This window comes from Cervus elaphus, chromosome 16 (assembly GCF_910594005.1).
Source record: "Cervus elaphus chromosome 16, mCerEla1.1, whole genome shotgun sequence".
Lineage (NCBI taxonomy): Eukaryota > Metazoa > Chordata > Mammalia > Artiodactyla > Cervidae > Cervus > Cervus elaphus.
In genome coordinates, this window is record NC_057830.1 from 11,397,264 (window position 1) to 11,412,602 (window position 15,339).

The window sequence follows — 15,339 nt, forward strand, 5'->3', positions numbered from 1 at the left end:
ATCCTCCCAAAGTATTGCATTATTTCTATCAATGAGACCTCTGTCTTCCTCTTCGGCTGAAAGAGTTAAAGTGTTTTTCTCTCCAACATGTTGATTCTATCTAGTCACCCTTCATCCAAAGCATACCTTTAATTTTCCCTATAGGATTTCTTTATTGTTGGCTTCTCCATCTTATCTCCAGTTTACTTTTATTTGTTTATTACTTTTTAATTAATTTTTGGGGGGTTGTGTTGGGTCTCTGTTGCTACACTCAGGCTTTCTCAAGTTGCAGCAAGTGGAGGCTGGTGTCCCTTGTGGTGCATGGGCTTCTCACTGCAGTGGCTTTTCCTATTGTGAAGCACAGGCTGTAGGCCCAGGAGCTTCCATTGTTGAGGCTTATAGGCCCCAGAGCGCATGCTGCTGCTAAGTCGCTTCAGTTGTGTCCGACTCTGTGCGACCCCATAGACAGCAGCCCACCAGGCTCCCCCATCCCTGGGGTTCTCCAGGCAAGAAGACTGGAGTGGGTTGCCATTCCCTTCTCCAATGCATGCATGCATGCTAAGTCGCTTCAGTCATGACCGACTCTGTGTGACCCTATGGACAGCAGACCACCAGGCTCCTCCATCTACAGGATTCTCCAGGCAAGAATACTGGAGTGGGTTGCCATTTCCAGAGTGCATGGGCTTCAGTAATTGTGGCACTTGGGCTTTGTTGCTCTGCAGCATGTGGAATCTTTCCAGACCAGGCAGTGAACTCATGTCCCTTGCATTGGCAGGTGGATACTTATTCACTGTAACACCAGGGAAGTTCTCCAGTTTACTTTTAAAAGATGATGTTTGGGAAAGACCTTGTATGTCTTAAGTCAGTATATCTAATTGAACACTGACTTTGCAAATATCTAGAAGGGAAATTGGGGGAGGGGGCCTAAGGATTGTTGTGGGTGGCTTGACCCTATCTGAAATATACCTTCTGCTTCTTTCTGGGAGTTAGGTTAACTTATCCACACACTCTGGTATCAGCATCCATTGAGGTAGTGGTTCTCAGTTGTTTGCATTCATAAGAATTACCTAGAGTCCTATTAAATTCAGATTTCCTCATCTCAGTATTTTTAAATCAGTGGGACTGGGAATCCAAATTTTTAATAAAACTTCAGTTGATTTTGAGGTAGATGGTTGTTCCATCCATCTTTTGAAAAACACTGGGTCAAGGGAACTTTAGATATGTGGGTCCTCAGAAAAAGTGCTGTCTGCCTTTCTTTGCTTTCCATACAATGCCCAACTCTATCTGGCCCTCAAATGTAATCAGAGGCTGAGTAAGCTTAAGTTATGCCAGCGTGTAGCTTTGTTTTACACAGAAATAACTTTCTAGGAATCTGTCTGAAATTTTGCCAGTGGCTCAACAATCACCATGATGGAACAGGTTTCATGGGCTCAGACTCAGGGGTACAAAAATAGAACTTAAAGTTTTTCTACTCCTGTGTTTCATTTCTGTCTCCAGCTGGTATAGTAAAGTAAACCTTAGTTAAACCAATGATTTCTCACATCATTTCAGGATCATACTCATAATTTCCTTTGTCTTCTCCCTGGGATAGATGCAAAGCTCCCAGGGCTAACACAAACCTGGTGCCAATAGAGGCGGGGACAGCAACTTCTTGCTCTTGATCTGTCTTAGTCTGATGCTGGTCATCAGTCTCAAAGCATAACTTTTCCGATTGAGTCCTCAGCCACATCCCTTCTGAGCTGGAACTCCACTGAGGCATGGTGGTTTCCTCAACTGGTCGCCACTGGGTGCCGTCTGAGCTGCATCTTTGCAGGCCCACTAGTTCTCTCCCTGCCAGCTGACTTTGGCATTTCACTCCAAACAAGACGGGGGAACTGTAGGAGTTCTTCCACACACTTCAGAGCATGGGAAACTCAAGGTGTTTCTCCCTGACCCCCTCAGGCCTAGATACCATCCACACACAGTCATATCTGCTCTGGGACTAGGGTGCCATGATGACATGGAGGCTTTCCCCATGAAGCTCATCATCTCCCTAGGATTTACAGGAGAATGAGGCATAAGCTGTCTGTTCTGGGATCCCTAAGGTTTAAGGGGAACCAATTTTCCTTCACCCTTGAAAGCTGGCCTGGAGATGGACAGGATACTACTCTCTTCGAGCCACCTCGCTGTTCCATCCATAGTTCCCATCATCTTTATTCCTCTCCTGGAGGTAAAGAAGGAGAAAGTGGACCATTGGTGGCTGGTAATATCCATTTCCTATATTTTCTGTCTTTTACCTGGACCCATGTCATTGGGCTGCTGAGGTCTTCAGGGTATAAATAAATGAGATACCGAGGAAAGAAACAAATTCATCCACATAGTCTTGCTTTTCTTCCCTCAGCCTAACAGCCTACTTTGGCCTGTTTGACATCTGTGGAGTGAAGGGTGGAGAAACAGTGCTGGTTAGTGCGGCAGCAGGAGCAGTGGGCTCTGTTGTGGGGCAAATCGCTAAGCTCAAGGTAAGTGTCTTCCTCCATAACAGCCACTGACTTGACACCCACAGTGTGCACTGGGAATGCAGCAGTGGACACAGCAGACCTTGCCTCATCTCCGGGAGTTTGGTCTAGTTGACCTCTTGTAGAAGTTGGATACTGGGAATGACTGAGAAATGGGGGGAACAGGGGAAATGGTGTAGCAATGATGACCTGAACATTGTTATTTGATAACATTGCAGGTATCAGGTCAGGAATGGATTCTGCTAGTGAGTTGGTGAACTATTCTCGCAGTTTTTACTGAATGTTTCTTGTTACAGCTTAATCTCCTTTCTTCGTGATTGCCCCAAACGACTGAAGAAGGGACTTGATCAGCCAACCAAGAGTCATTGCCCCTATGGCCCCATTTCAAAGGTTACTGCAGTCAGCCCAGAGCAGTGAGGCCCTAGCTTGGAAACTAACTCATGGGAAGCACCCAGGCCTTTGAAACACTGGCTCTGATACGGACGGGTGTTTGTGCTCAAGAGATCTGATCTGATGGTGGGAGTACAAGACATCAGGCAGCTCAGATGTGGTCAGGATGTACCGCGTTATAGAAATGTTCCAAGGTGATCTGGTTTGGCTGATCCTTTGCCAGAGGGTGGATGTAGGACCTAGTTTCAGGGCCTAGTTTCTAGTGAAAGAGTTAGGGAGAATACAGATGAGTACAGGGCTATGACCAACAGCCAAGTGTTCGGGCTGGTATCCAGTGCTGATGGGCACTTGGAATACAAATAGATGAGGCTATCATAGTGGTTGCAGGAAGAATTTATTTAAATAAGTAAATAAATAAGAATAAATGTTGAATTTTATCATACTTTGCAGTTAAAGAATTATGTTAGTTTCCTAATCTTAAACCATAATAGCATTCTGGAATAATCTTTATTTACCTATGGTATATATTAAATTTATACTTTTGGAATTGATCTAATAACATTATATATAGAATTTTTGCATCTATATTCATAGGTGAGGTTGGTTTAAAGTTTGGAACGTATCAGTATTTAGCTTTGGATTATACTAGACTTATAAAATGAATTAGTAATATTTCCAAAATTCAAAATTTAAATGTTTTATTAAAATTTTAAGGGATTTTTTGGGGGGGATTCTCTAATGGCCTTATGGTTAGGACTCTGTGCTTTCTCTGCTGAGGATGCAGGTTCAGTCCCTGGTCAGGGAAGTATGAGCCCTCACGCCACATGGTATCATTAAAAAAATAATTTTTTTAAAGGAATTTTTATTTCAAAAGTTTGATAGGACTTATCCTTAAACCTGTTCTTTTAGAAACTTCACTAGCGACTGCCATGCTAAGAAGTCAGTGCTTAATCCTTAGAGGAGTGACATGCTTAATCCTTGATTTTAGAGAAATCATCTTGGCCTTTGGAGGAGAACAGTTCATAGGGACATGATACTAGGAACAAGAAGTCAAATTAGGAGGCTCTTACAATAATTCAGATGAAAATTATGACAGACTGACAGTGAAGATAGAAAGTCAGAAGTAGCTTTTAAGGATATTTGGTGAAAAAGAATAAAACCTGGTGATTGGATGTGGATAGCAAGAGGGCAGAAAGCAAGCATCTCCTCCGACCCATGTGTTTCAGGTCTGGTTAACTGGGTGACTGAGTATCACTCACTACAATAGAGAACAGAGGAGGAACACCAGGTAAGAAGCAAGGAAAAAAACAGATGCCACTTTAGACACATTGATTACGTGGCTCCACGGGCTATCCAAGTGTAGATTAGTAGAGGTCTTTAGAAATACTGATTTGGAACTCAGGGTAGAGCCCTGGCTGGAGTTAAGAGGCAAGGGAATCATCTGCAGGAAGGTGGCAGTGAGGTGGTAAGAGTAAATGAGATCATCCCATGAGAGTGTATGCTTAGAAGGAACAAGGACCAAGGCTAGAGACTGTGCAAAATCATTTCTTCTTGAATCAGGAATGAGTGGAAAAACTATATGGTAGCTGTTTGTGCAGATACATACATGGTATGTACCCAATCCAGGTGAAAGTAAACAGAGGCTGATATTCTGGTCTTCACGATGCATTCAGAATAGAACTTTCTAAAGAGCTACTCTCTATGTGCCAATATAATCTCTATTCTCAAGCTGAATGCACTCCACTTCCTCTATGCTTAGGCAGTATTTAAGCCAACGCTTTGGGCCAAATCACAGAATATGGGGCAGTTACCTAGAGGTCTCTCTATGATATGAGAGTTACAGGGCTGAACCAAAATTACAGTCTAAAGCGCCAGTGCACCAAGGGATAGCAGGCAAGTCACTGCAAGGGAGAAGCCCCGACATGACGAAACAGGAGAGTCTAATGAGCAGGCTGTCAAAGGTGAAAAGAGCTGCCAACCACCTAAACGTAGGAGGGGTCTGTTGGGTGGGCAGAGGCAAGCTGAAGTTACATCTGGGTTGTATCACAGGCTAGTTTAGGGACTAATCTAACCTCTGGGGTCTATTGGCCCATTATATATGTGACTCAGCACCTAGGAGGGTGTTCTGGGAGAACCTGGCCATTCTAATCTAGGAGGATAGAGTTGGCCCTGGTTGTGGTTTATAAATGGTTTTCATTTTTCTCCCCATTTAGGGCTGCAAAGTTGTTGGAACAGCAGGGTCTGATGAAAAAGTTGCTTGGCTTAAAAAGCATGGATTTGATGTTGCCATTAACTACAAAACAGTAAAGTCTTTGGAAGAAGCTCTGAAAGTAGCCGCTCCTGAAGGTTATGATTGTTATTTTGATAATGTAAGTACAAATTAGACTTAATATTTGACTTACTAACAAAGTACTATACCAGGAAATCTACTTCTAGAGTTTCCATATAAAATATATGAGGAAAGCCCATATGCCCTTTTTAAAAAAAACAGCTTTATTGGTACTTCCCCGGTGGCTCAATGGCAAAGACTCCCTGCACCCAATGCAAGGGGCCTGAGTTTGATCACTGGTCAGGGAATTAGATCCCACAAATAAGAGTTCATATGCCACCGCTAAAGATCCCACATGCAGCCAAATAAATAAATAATTTTTTTTTAAATTTTGAAGGCATTTAACAAAAATAAAAAATAAAAAACAGCTTTATTGAGATATAATTTACCCATTTAAAGTATAAGACTTGGTAATTTTTGGTGTGTTCACAGAATTGTACAACTCTTTGCACAATTTTAGAACATTTTCATCACTCCAAAAAGAAATGCTGTGCTCAGAAGCAGTCAGTCCCCCTAAAGTGATCTTTGGTGACTGGCTTCTTACACTTAACATGCTTTCAAAATCCACCCATGTTGTAGCATGTTTATCAGTATTTCATTCCTTTTTATACATTTTTTCATTGAAATACAGTTGATTTTCAGTGTTGCTTCATTGCTTTTTATGACCAAAAATATTCCATTGTATGCACACATCACATTTTATCAATCATCCATCAGTTGATCAGCAAATGAGTCATTCACACTTGGCTATTAAGTATAATGCTATTTTGATCATTCATATGCAGTTTTTGTGTGGATAAATGTTCATTTCTCTTGACTACAAGTAGAATTGTCAGGTCATATGGTATCACCATGTTTAACATTTTGAGGAACTGCCATCTGTTCAGTTCAGTTCAGTTCAGTCGCTCAGTGATGGCCAACCCTTTGCTCCCCGATGGACTGCAGCACACCAGGTCTCCTTGTCTATCACCAACTCCCAGAGTTTACTCAAACTCATGTCCATTGAGTCAGTGATGGCATCCAACCATCTCATCCTCTCTCGTCCCCTTCTGCCTTCAGTCTTTCCCAGTATCAGGATCTTTTCCAACGAGTCAGTTCTTCACATCAGCTTCAACATCAGTCTTTCCAATGAATATTCAGGACTGATCTCCTTTAGGATGGACTGGTTGGATCTCCTTGCTGTCCAAGGGACTCTCAAGAGTCTTCTCCAGCACCACGGTTCAAGAGCATCAATTCTTTGGCACTCAGCTTTCTTTATAGTCCAACTCTCACATCCATACATGACTACTGGAAAAACCATAGCTTTGAATAGACAGATCTTTGTTGGCAAAGTAATGTCTCTGCTTTTTAATATGCTGTCTAGGTTGGTCATACCTTTTCTTCCAAGGAGCAAGCGTCTTTTAATTTCAGGGCTGCAGTCACCATCTGCAGTGACTGAGGAACTGCCATACTATTTTGCAAAATGGCTGCACTATTTTACATTCTCACCAGCAATTGTGAGGGTTTCAATTTTCCCAAACCTTTACTGTATTTGTTACCTGTCATTTTGATTGTGGCTATTCTAGTGAGTTTGGAGTGATAATTCGTTGAGGTTTTAATTTGCATTTTTTCAGTCGCTAATAATATTAAACATCTCTTCATGTGCTTAGCAGCCATTTGTATGTCTTCTTTGGAGAAATGTTTGCTTAAATCCTTCACCAACTTTCAGTTGGGTTATCTGTTGAGCTGTCAAATTTTTTTTATATATTCTGGATACATGTCCCTTATCAGATACAGTCAGTTCTCAGTATTCCTGGTTGTTATAGTCTATAAAGTTGCCACAAACACTGATCCATTGATCCAACTGGAAGCATGCACATACATGCACGTATCTTACATGGATTATGATCTTAAGTCCTTCTCATAGCTTCTATTTTATTTATTTTTTTTTTTAAAGTGAGGTTAAAAAGTGTTAAGTAACTTGTCTGAGCCTCTGCCACAACTAATCCTCCCACAGCTGAGATTCACACCCCATCCAACCGGCCCCAGGACTGGAGCTTCTTGAACCACTCCGCACTGCCCCCTACTGTCTTCATGGTCTGGTAATCTCCGCATGAGAGTTGAAAAAAGAAAGCAGACCCTTGGCCTTTTTTGACCTTAGCTGGGAACTATGTCTGTGAATGACCAGAGAAAGCTCTGAGTATTGATTCTGGAGTTATACATAAATTTTAGCAAGTAATCCAATTCTCAAATATGGAATATACTAGTATATTTTTAGTTAAAATACCTCCTGTATATGGTTTGCAAATATTTTCTCTTATTCTCTAAGTTGCTTTCACCTTCTTTTTTTTTTTTCTTTTACTTTTTTGATGGTATTCTGAAAGTATTAAATTTGTTGAAGTCCAACTTCTGTTGCTTGGGCTCTTGGTGTCATGTTTAAGAAGGCTTCGCCTTATCCAAGGTCACAAAATGTTTACTCCTATGTTTTTTCCCCTAAGAGTTTAATCATTTTAGCTGTTTCATTTAGGTCTATAACACATTTTAAGTTAATTTTTGTGTATCCTGTAAGGAAGAAGTCCAATTTCATTCTTTTCTTTGTAGATGCCTACAGTTGTTCTGCACCATTTGTTAAAAAGATGTTTTTTCTCCTGTTGAATTATTTTGGCACTCTTCTCAGAAATCAATTGACAACAAATGTGAGGGCTCACTTTTGGACTCTCAGTTTAGTACTATTGATCTCTTTCTGTTCCCACCCTGTCTTGATTAATATAGCTTTGTAGTACGTTTTGAGATTGGAAATTATGAGTCTTCCAACTTTGTTCTCTATATGGCTTCTGAGTTATTTTCCCATACCTCTGGATAAGGGAAATGAGATTATTGCTGCTGCTGCTGCTAAGTCGCTTCAGTCGTGTCCGACTCTGTGCGACCCCATAGATGGCAGCCCACCAGGCTCCCCCGTCCCTGGGATTCTCCAGGCAAGAACACTGGAGTTGCTTGCCATTTCCTTCTCCAATGCATGAAAGTGAAAAGTGAAAGTGAAGTCGCTCAGTCGTGTCCAACTCTTAGTGACCCCATGGACTGCAGCCTACCAGGCTCCTCCATCCATGGGATTTTCCAGGCAAGAGGACTGGAGTGGGGTGCCATTGCCTTCTCCAAAAATATAATAAAGCAAAATTTATAAGTTAGTTGTATAAGTTATGTTCCTACAGTCAAATAAAAATGCCCAGCTTCTAAAAATGTCTTTTGCTAAATTTGGTTTTCAGCCCTGCCGTACTAACTTAATCAATATTATTGCTGCTAAAACAAGTATTGTGAAATGATGATTGTGATTTAATGATTCCCATGAATGTGGTAGGGTTTATTTAAAGGTTTTGGTTTTTTGTTTCCCTGTCTGCTAGGTGGGTGGAGAGTTTTCCAACGTTGCTATCACCCAGATGAAGAAATTTGGAAGAATTGCTATATGTGGGGCCATCTCTGTATACAACAGAACCGGCCCACTTCCCCCAGGTAATGAGCTCATGCACACGATCAGAGGTGTAGAAAGATGGGAGGAAGAGATGATTCACAGATATGGTACAGGCCAGTGACTACTGAAGTATTTTTAAATATTTCCTAATATTCTTGATGAAATGGTATTAACTAAAAATATATAAGATTGTATATTTGGGCTAAGTCAGCTTATATTGGATTTTGACATAGAGAAAAAACAGGATCTGAAAATATGGATGAAACAGAGTTATTAAAAATTTTAGTTTAAAAAAAAAAGTTTTAGTTTTTTTACTTACTGCTTTCTACAAAGTTGTAAAAAATCATTTAGAAATAGAACACATTGGTCTGACTGGTAAAATATTAGAGGTCTTCAGGATACTGGGGATGTCCTGGAGGTTTGGGGATGGGTAGACTTGATGTGGGTGCAGGGGAAACGGGCTGCCATTTCCTTCAGACAGTAGTGGGCAGAGCTTCCTGGAGCAGCAGAACAGCCAGGCCTCACCACACTGACAATTTCCACTAAAAGGGGAAGGAGCATCTTTTCTCTGCATTCCTGGACTGTCCTTGTTTTGCTTCTCCTCTGCCCTGCCATGCCCTCTACTCCTGTTCTCCACTCCTATCTGAGACCTCCCCCTCCCACCTCCAGGCCCAGGTCTCATTGAAAGGTGGGGAGATGAATGGGCAAAAGGACCAGAGACTCTTTCAATCCTATTAGTGACAGAAAATGAAAGTCACTCAGTCATGTCCAACTCTTTGTGACCCCCTGGACTACAGAGTCCATGCAATTCTTCAGGCCAGAATACTGGAGTGGGTAGCTGTTCCCTTCTCCAGGGGATCTTCCCAGCCCAGGAATCGAACCCAGGTCTCCCACATTACAGGTGGATTCTTTACTAGCTGAGCCATGAGGGAAGCATTAATGACAGACTCAAAACAAAGGCTGATCTTCTGAACTCCTCATACAGAACCCCTTTCTGCTACAAGGATTCTGTGCTGTTGAAGAGATTACAGATTTACTTGTGGTCAAAAAAAAAAAAAGAGGAGGAAAAAAAACCAAAAAGGAATCATCCACATCACCATCAAGATCCTGACAACCATAAATAAATGGCTTATTCGTTCTCTGATGGGCTTCACTTGTGGGGAAGAAACCTTATAGCTCTGCTAGTTAGCACCTCGGCTACACTGAGACAGGTGGGTGGGAGTCGAAGGAGGGGGAAGGATCACTTGTAGATTTCCTGTTGGGTTGTGAAAGGTCAAAGGGGACACTCCGGATGCACCAGGGAATCTTATTAGGGACTTTTTTCCTCCATATTTTTCTAATTGATGCTAAGCTAGAATCCTGGGGAATCCCTCTCCTGCCAATTGAGCAGAGCTCCAGGATGCATTTTCCTGAGCACTGCCAAATATTTTGGATACAGTAACTTGATCTAGCCTTTTGAAATTCAGCTGCTCAGACAGGTTATGAGATGTCAGCTGGTGTTGTCCATTCCATTTTAAGCAGGTGACATGCTGCCTGCCTGTGATCTCTAGGAACTCTAACATGTTTCACTATTAGGGGAGCTCAGAGACAAGTAATTGTTTCCCCCGGCTTTCATGCCATATTTGTTTTCTGCTCACAATAAAGAAACGACATCCCCAGTAGTGTGGACAATCCCAGGAACAGGATTTCATCCTCTTCCAAGATGAGCAAATGAGGATTCCACTCCTTTACCCAAGAGAAATGTAGCTGGGGTGAGTCTTCTAGTTGTGAGTTGTGCTCAGTCCTATTACCACAAACTTAATGACTTAAAAAACACAAATTTATTCTTATAGGTCTAGAGCTCAAAATGGGCCAGCAGAGCTACTTTCCTTCTGAAGGCTCAGATTCCTTGCCTTTTTAAGTTCTCGAGGCCACCTGCATCTCTTAGCTTGTGGTCCCTTCTTCCATCTTCAAAGCCAGCAGCACTGCATATTCAAATCTCCCTCCGTCTCTATGATCTCTGCTTCCATCATCACATATTTTTTTCTCGATTCTAATTTTCCTGTATCCCTTTCTTCCTCACAAGGACTTTCACGTGAGCCCACCTATGTAATACAGGATAATCTCCCCATCTAAAGGTTCTTAACTTGGTCCTATCTGCAGAGTCCCTTTTGCAACGTAAGGTCACATAGTAAAGGCTCTGGGAACTAGGACATGGACGTCTCGGGGCAGTTACTCTGCCCGCACAGAGTGCACGTTGATTTTCGGCCAGCCCTGTGGGGCGGGAAGAGTGGAGGACACAGAAGGCAGAGCACTAGGGGAACTCTGACATGCCTTGTACCACGCGCGTTTTCACCACGGCCACCTCCCTGCATCCACCCTGCTGTTCAAACGTGCCCTCCTCTTCACAGGCCCATCCCCGGAAGTCATCATCTTCAAGGAACTCCACTTGCAAGGCTTCGTCGTCTACCGCTGGCAAGGAGAAGTCCGCCAGAAGGCTCTGAGAGACTTGCTGAAGTGGGTCTTAGAGGTGAGGGGCCCCGGAGCCACTGTGACACCAGATGCCCTTCCCTGTGGGGGTTGCGGATTTCACTTCCACTGTGAATATGGGTTCCTCGCACTGCTCCCCTTTTTATAACAAAACACCTGGAAGTCTTGTCTGCGGTCACTGTCTGTAGTTCCTCTCCATTTAAAAAAATAATAATAATTTTTTTTTTTTTTGCTGTGAGCTGTTTTTAAAGTCTTTATTGAATTTGTTACAATATTGCTTTTTCTTTTTTAATATACTGGGGTTTTTTTTGGTTTTTTTTTGGCTGCGAGGCATGTGGAATCTTAACTCCCCAGCCAGGATCAAACCAGCATCGCTTGCACTGGCAGACATCTTAACCACTGGTCCTCCAGCAAAGTCCCTCTTCATTCCTTCTTAAACATGCCTGTCGGGCTTTGCACTGTTGCCATTCCACCAACACTGCTTTTGTCAAGGTTGCCCATGCCCCTCACATGTAAACTCCTGTGGTCAACTCTTAGCATCACTTGGCTGTAGGAAGTGGTGACAGAGGGCATCGCTGTCTCTCCCTGCTTCCCTTGGCTCTTGGTTTTCCTCACTGTATCGGTCCTTCTCAGAGTCCTCTACTAGCTTCTTTTCTTCGCCCCAAATTAATAACAGAGCTTTCCAATACATCGTCCCTGGGCCTCTTTTCACCTCTGTCCACACTCTCCTCAGCCCTTAGTTATCTCATCCAAGCTCTTGGCTTTAAATATCACCAATATGTTGATGGCTCCCAACCATCTGTCTGCAGTCAAGAGCTCTCCTCTGATTTCTGGACTGTTCAGTAGCTGTACTTGGATGTGTAGCACACTTCTTCATCTCCATCTTAATGTATTAAAAACCAAATATGTCTTGATTTTTCCTGCCAAACCTGCTATGTATAGACTTCACCATCTCAGTTATGACAATCCTTTCAGTTGCTCAATTCAAAAACCTTGAAATCATCTTTGACTCCTTTCCTTCTCTCATACTCGTATCTAATCTGTCGGGAAATTCTGGTGTCCCAACTTTGGAAATACATTCAGAATCTGCCCAGTTCCCCCTCCTCCACTCCCACCATCCTTCTAGGCCACCACCTTGTCTGGCCCAGGTGTTGCAGTGGCCAATATTCAGCTCTTCCACTTTTTCACCCTGCAGACAATTCCCAACAGAGCAGCCAGAGTGAGCTTCACACCAAATCATTCTTATGTTTAAAACCCTACAAAGCTCCCCATTTCTCATAGAATAAACCCTGCAAGGCTGGATACTGTCTGGTCTCCGTTACCTCTCTAACTTCATTTCTTTTTGTTCATCCCCACACTCCTCCACCTCTCTGTAATTGCTTACTCAATTCTCTCTCTCACACACCTTCAAGTTTTTGCTGAAAACTGCCTTCTGAATGAGACAGCTTTGAAAATGACCCTATTTTTAAATTGCAATCCACCTTCACTCATTGATCTTCCTTATCTTACTTTGATCCATAGCAATTATCATCTTTTGACATAATATATACTATAACTCATTTATTATATTTATTGCCCATCTCCCTTCCATGAGAATGTAACCTCCATGAGGGCATCAGTGTTCACACATTCCGTTTTCTGATGTATCCCCAGCACCTAGAATGTTCTGATATCAATATAGGCACTAGATGAATACTGTTGAGTGAATGAGCGTTACAGGGGCATGAATTTGGGTCACAGCTCTTCCAGGTCCTAGAATGCAGTCTTCTCATAGTCACATCTCATAGATCCCGAGGAGGAAGCCAACTCTGTTGTCCTATGCTGTGATCATTTTCCCACCTTACACCACGAGGAGCTTTAGTCAACAGAAATCTGAATACCAAGGTGCATTATTTTCATTTCCAAGGAGAAAAGTGGTCCCACACTTTCTAATTTCTGGCTTTATGATTGTCTCCAAATTAAAGAAATAGACTGCTCCTCTGGCAGCCCCTGGAGCTTGGCGTCAGTCCCAGTCTAACACTCTTGGTATGCTGGGCTGGGCTCTTTCCAGGGAGCTGGGAAGAGCAGGATGTTTTTAGAGTTCCCAGTGTGTAGCTTCTTTTTCTCTGTTGGTGAAATCAAATATGATCACAGCTGACAACAGACACCACTGTGCCAGTGTCCCTAATGCTTTCTTCTAACAGAGTGAACCTACTTCTAATTTTGTTCTACGTAACTAGTGAATTGTCTTTCTCTCTCATCTGCTTATTTTTTCTCAGCCCTCCCCCCTTTTGTGTTACAGTAATAATACAGAATAGTAAACTATTCTTTACTTTAGAAGACTAAACTATTCTTTACCTTAGAATAGTTATAAAGAAAAATTGCAAAGAGAGGACAGAGACTTTCCATATACCCTGTATTCTATATCCTAATTTCCTGTATCATTAACATTTTATATTAGCATTCATCCTCTGCTTTTTTTCCTTAAGACTGCACCTCATGGCATGTGGGATCTTAGTTCCTTGACTAGGGATTTTACCCATGCCCCCTACATTGGAGTCTTAACCACTGGACCACTAAGAAAGTCCCTCATCCTCTACTTTTAACCGCTAAACTTTTGATTATAGCTTTTGACCCTTTCCAGGTTCTTTGGTCCTCAAGTACAGGAAGGAGCTGGGGATTTCTAGTTAGGGATTCAAATCCCAGCTTGCCTACATACTAGAGGGACCTCGAGCAAATAAGTGAGTTCCTCTATAAATCCATGAAGGATGCTAAACCATCACTGGGATACATTAGGGGAAAATGTTATCAGGTAGCTTAGGTCTCCACATAAGACCCCCTTAAAATGTGAAAATGTGAGTTAGGTCCATTTAGGAGACTGTGCCTTATAGAAGGAGAAATGAAAATCCTTCTTCACTGAACGAACTCTTCACTCCCACACTGCTAAATGAATGTTGAACACATACTGAACAAATCTTGGCTTGAAGGGAAGACAGCTTATTAGACTGTCACAGTATTTACATTTGCTGAACAGGTTCTGTGTATGCAGGGGTCAGATAGAGGTAAAGATGCTGCAGCACTGGGTACTGGAGTGATGAACGTAGATGACACCCCGGAAGGGTGTCCCCTCCTCCTGCTCCCACCTCTTCTGAGATCATTATTAAACTTTTCTGTCCAATTTACTTAGAAATTAATTAACTGCTCCCTTGTGACTTTTTTGTATTTACTGTGATCTGATGCCCCTTATAAGCTATTATGCATAATCTATTACATACACTATGTATGTGGATCATGCCCCGCAAATGACTGTAAGTTTCAAAGAGGACAGGCTCTCTACTTCCTAGTTCCAAGTTTCCTGTGATGTACTGATTAATTTGGTGCTATGATGAGAAGAGTGTATCATCTAGAATATGAAACTAATCTATTATATTTGTTATTGTTTTGATACAGGGTAAAATCCAGTACCATGAACATGTCACTGAAGGATTTGAAAACATGCCGGCTGCATTTATTGGATTGCTAAAAGGAGAGAATCTGGGGAAGGCAATAGTGAAAGCATGAACATAAATGACACGTGGAATCCAGAAGTCACCTAGATGATTAGTTTCTTTTTAACCCTCTAGTAAAATATATACTAACTTCATAATGCATGAACAAAAGTGACTAGTGGAATCTAGAAATCATTTGGGTGATTAGCTTCTTTTTAATCATTTAGTAAAATCTGTGTTTTCATGATCTAAAAAACAGTCATTGTAATGTGATTGATCTACCTAATAAAATACATTGAAGTGGTATATAATTAGCAACAGAGAATGAAATTTTCATACTGAACAATGGCCAGTTGAACTTAACTGCCTGCTGCAGTTCCTTCTGGAGTATAATAGAAAATAATGGCTTTGGAGTCCAAAAGTTTCCTGCCTTTGTAACCATGAACTTCTGATTTTTCATCTGTAAAGTACAAACAATAATGTCTGCTTCACATACATATCATACATTTATTTAGACCACCCACATAATGCGTGGCATATATTAGGTATTCAATAAGTACCTCCCTGCAGAAATTTGTGAATTTGAAGTCAAGATTACCACTGCTATGACTGATGGTTACACAAGGAGAAATAATCATTACTGATGTACACAGGTCTCAGGGCAGCCTCCACTGGTCCTCTGCATGTGGGTCTAACACGACAGACCAAGAAAGGAATCTATCACAGCAGCTACAAAAAGAGTTAACACATAGGACTCTTTATAAG

At 41.9% G+C, this 15,339-nt stretch overlaps 1 protein-coding gene across 1 annotated transcript in view; it reads left to right on the top strand.

Annotated features, from left to right (window-relative positions):
* Positions 1-14,880, top strand: part of PTGR1 (prostaglandin reductase 1) — a 29,341-nt gene extending 14,461 nt beyond the window's left edge. The window contains exons 6-10 of the mRNA XM_043927714.1: positions 2,360-2,477; positions 5,078-5,233; positions 8,571-8,679; positions 11,029-11,147; positions 14,537-14,880. Of these exons, the coding sequence (XP_043783649.1) occupies positions 2,360-2,477; positions 5,078-5,233; positions 8,571-8,679; positions 11,029-11,147; positions 14,537-14,647 (613 nt within the window). The 3' untranslated portion in view covers positions 14,648-14,880. The remainder of the gene's footprint in view (positions 1-2,359; positions 2,478-5,077; positions 5,234-8,570; positions 8,680-11,028; positions 11,148-14,536) is intronic.
* Positions 14,881-15,339: the final 459 nt, after the last annotated feature.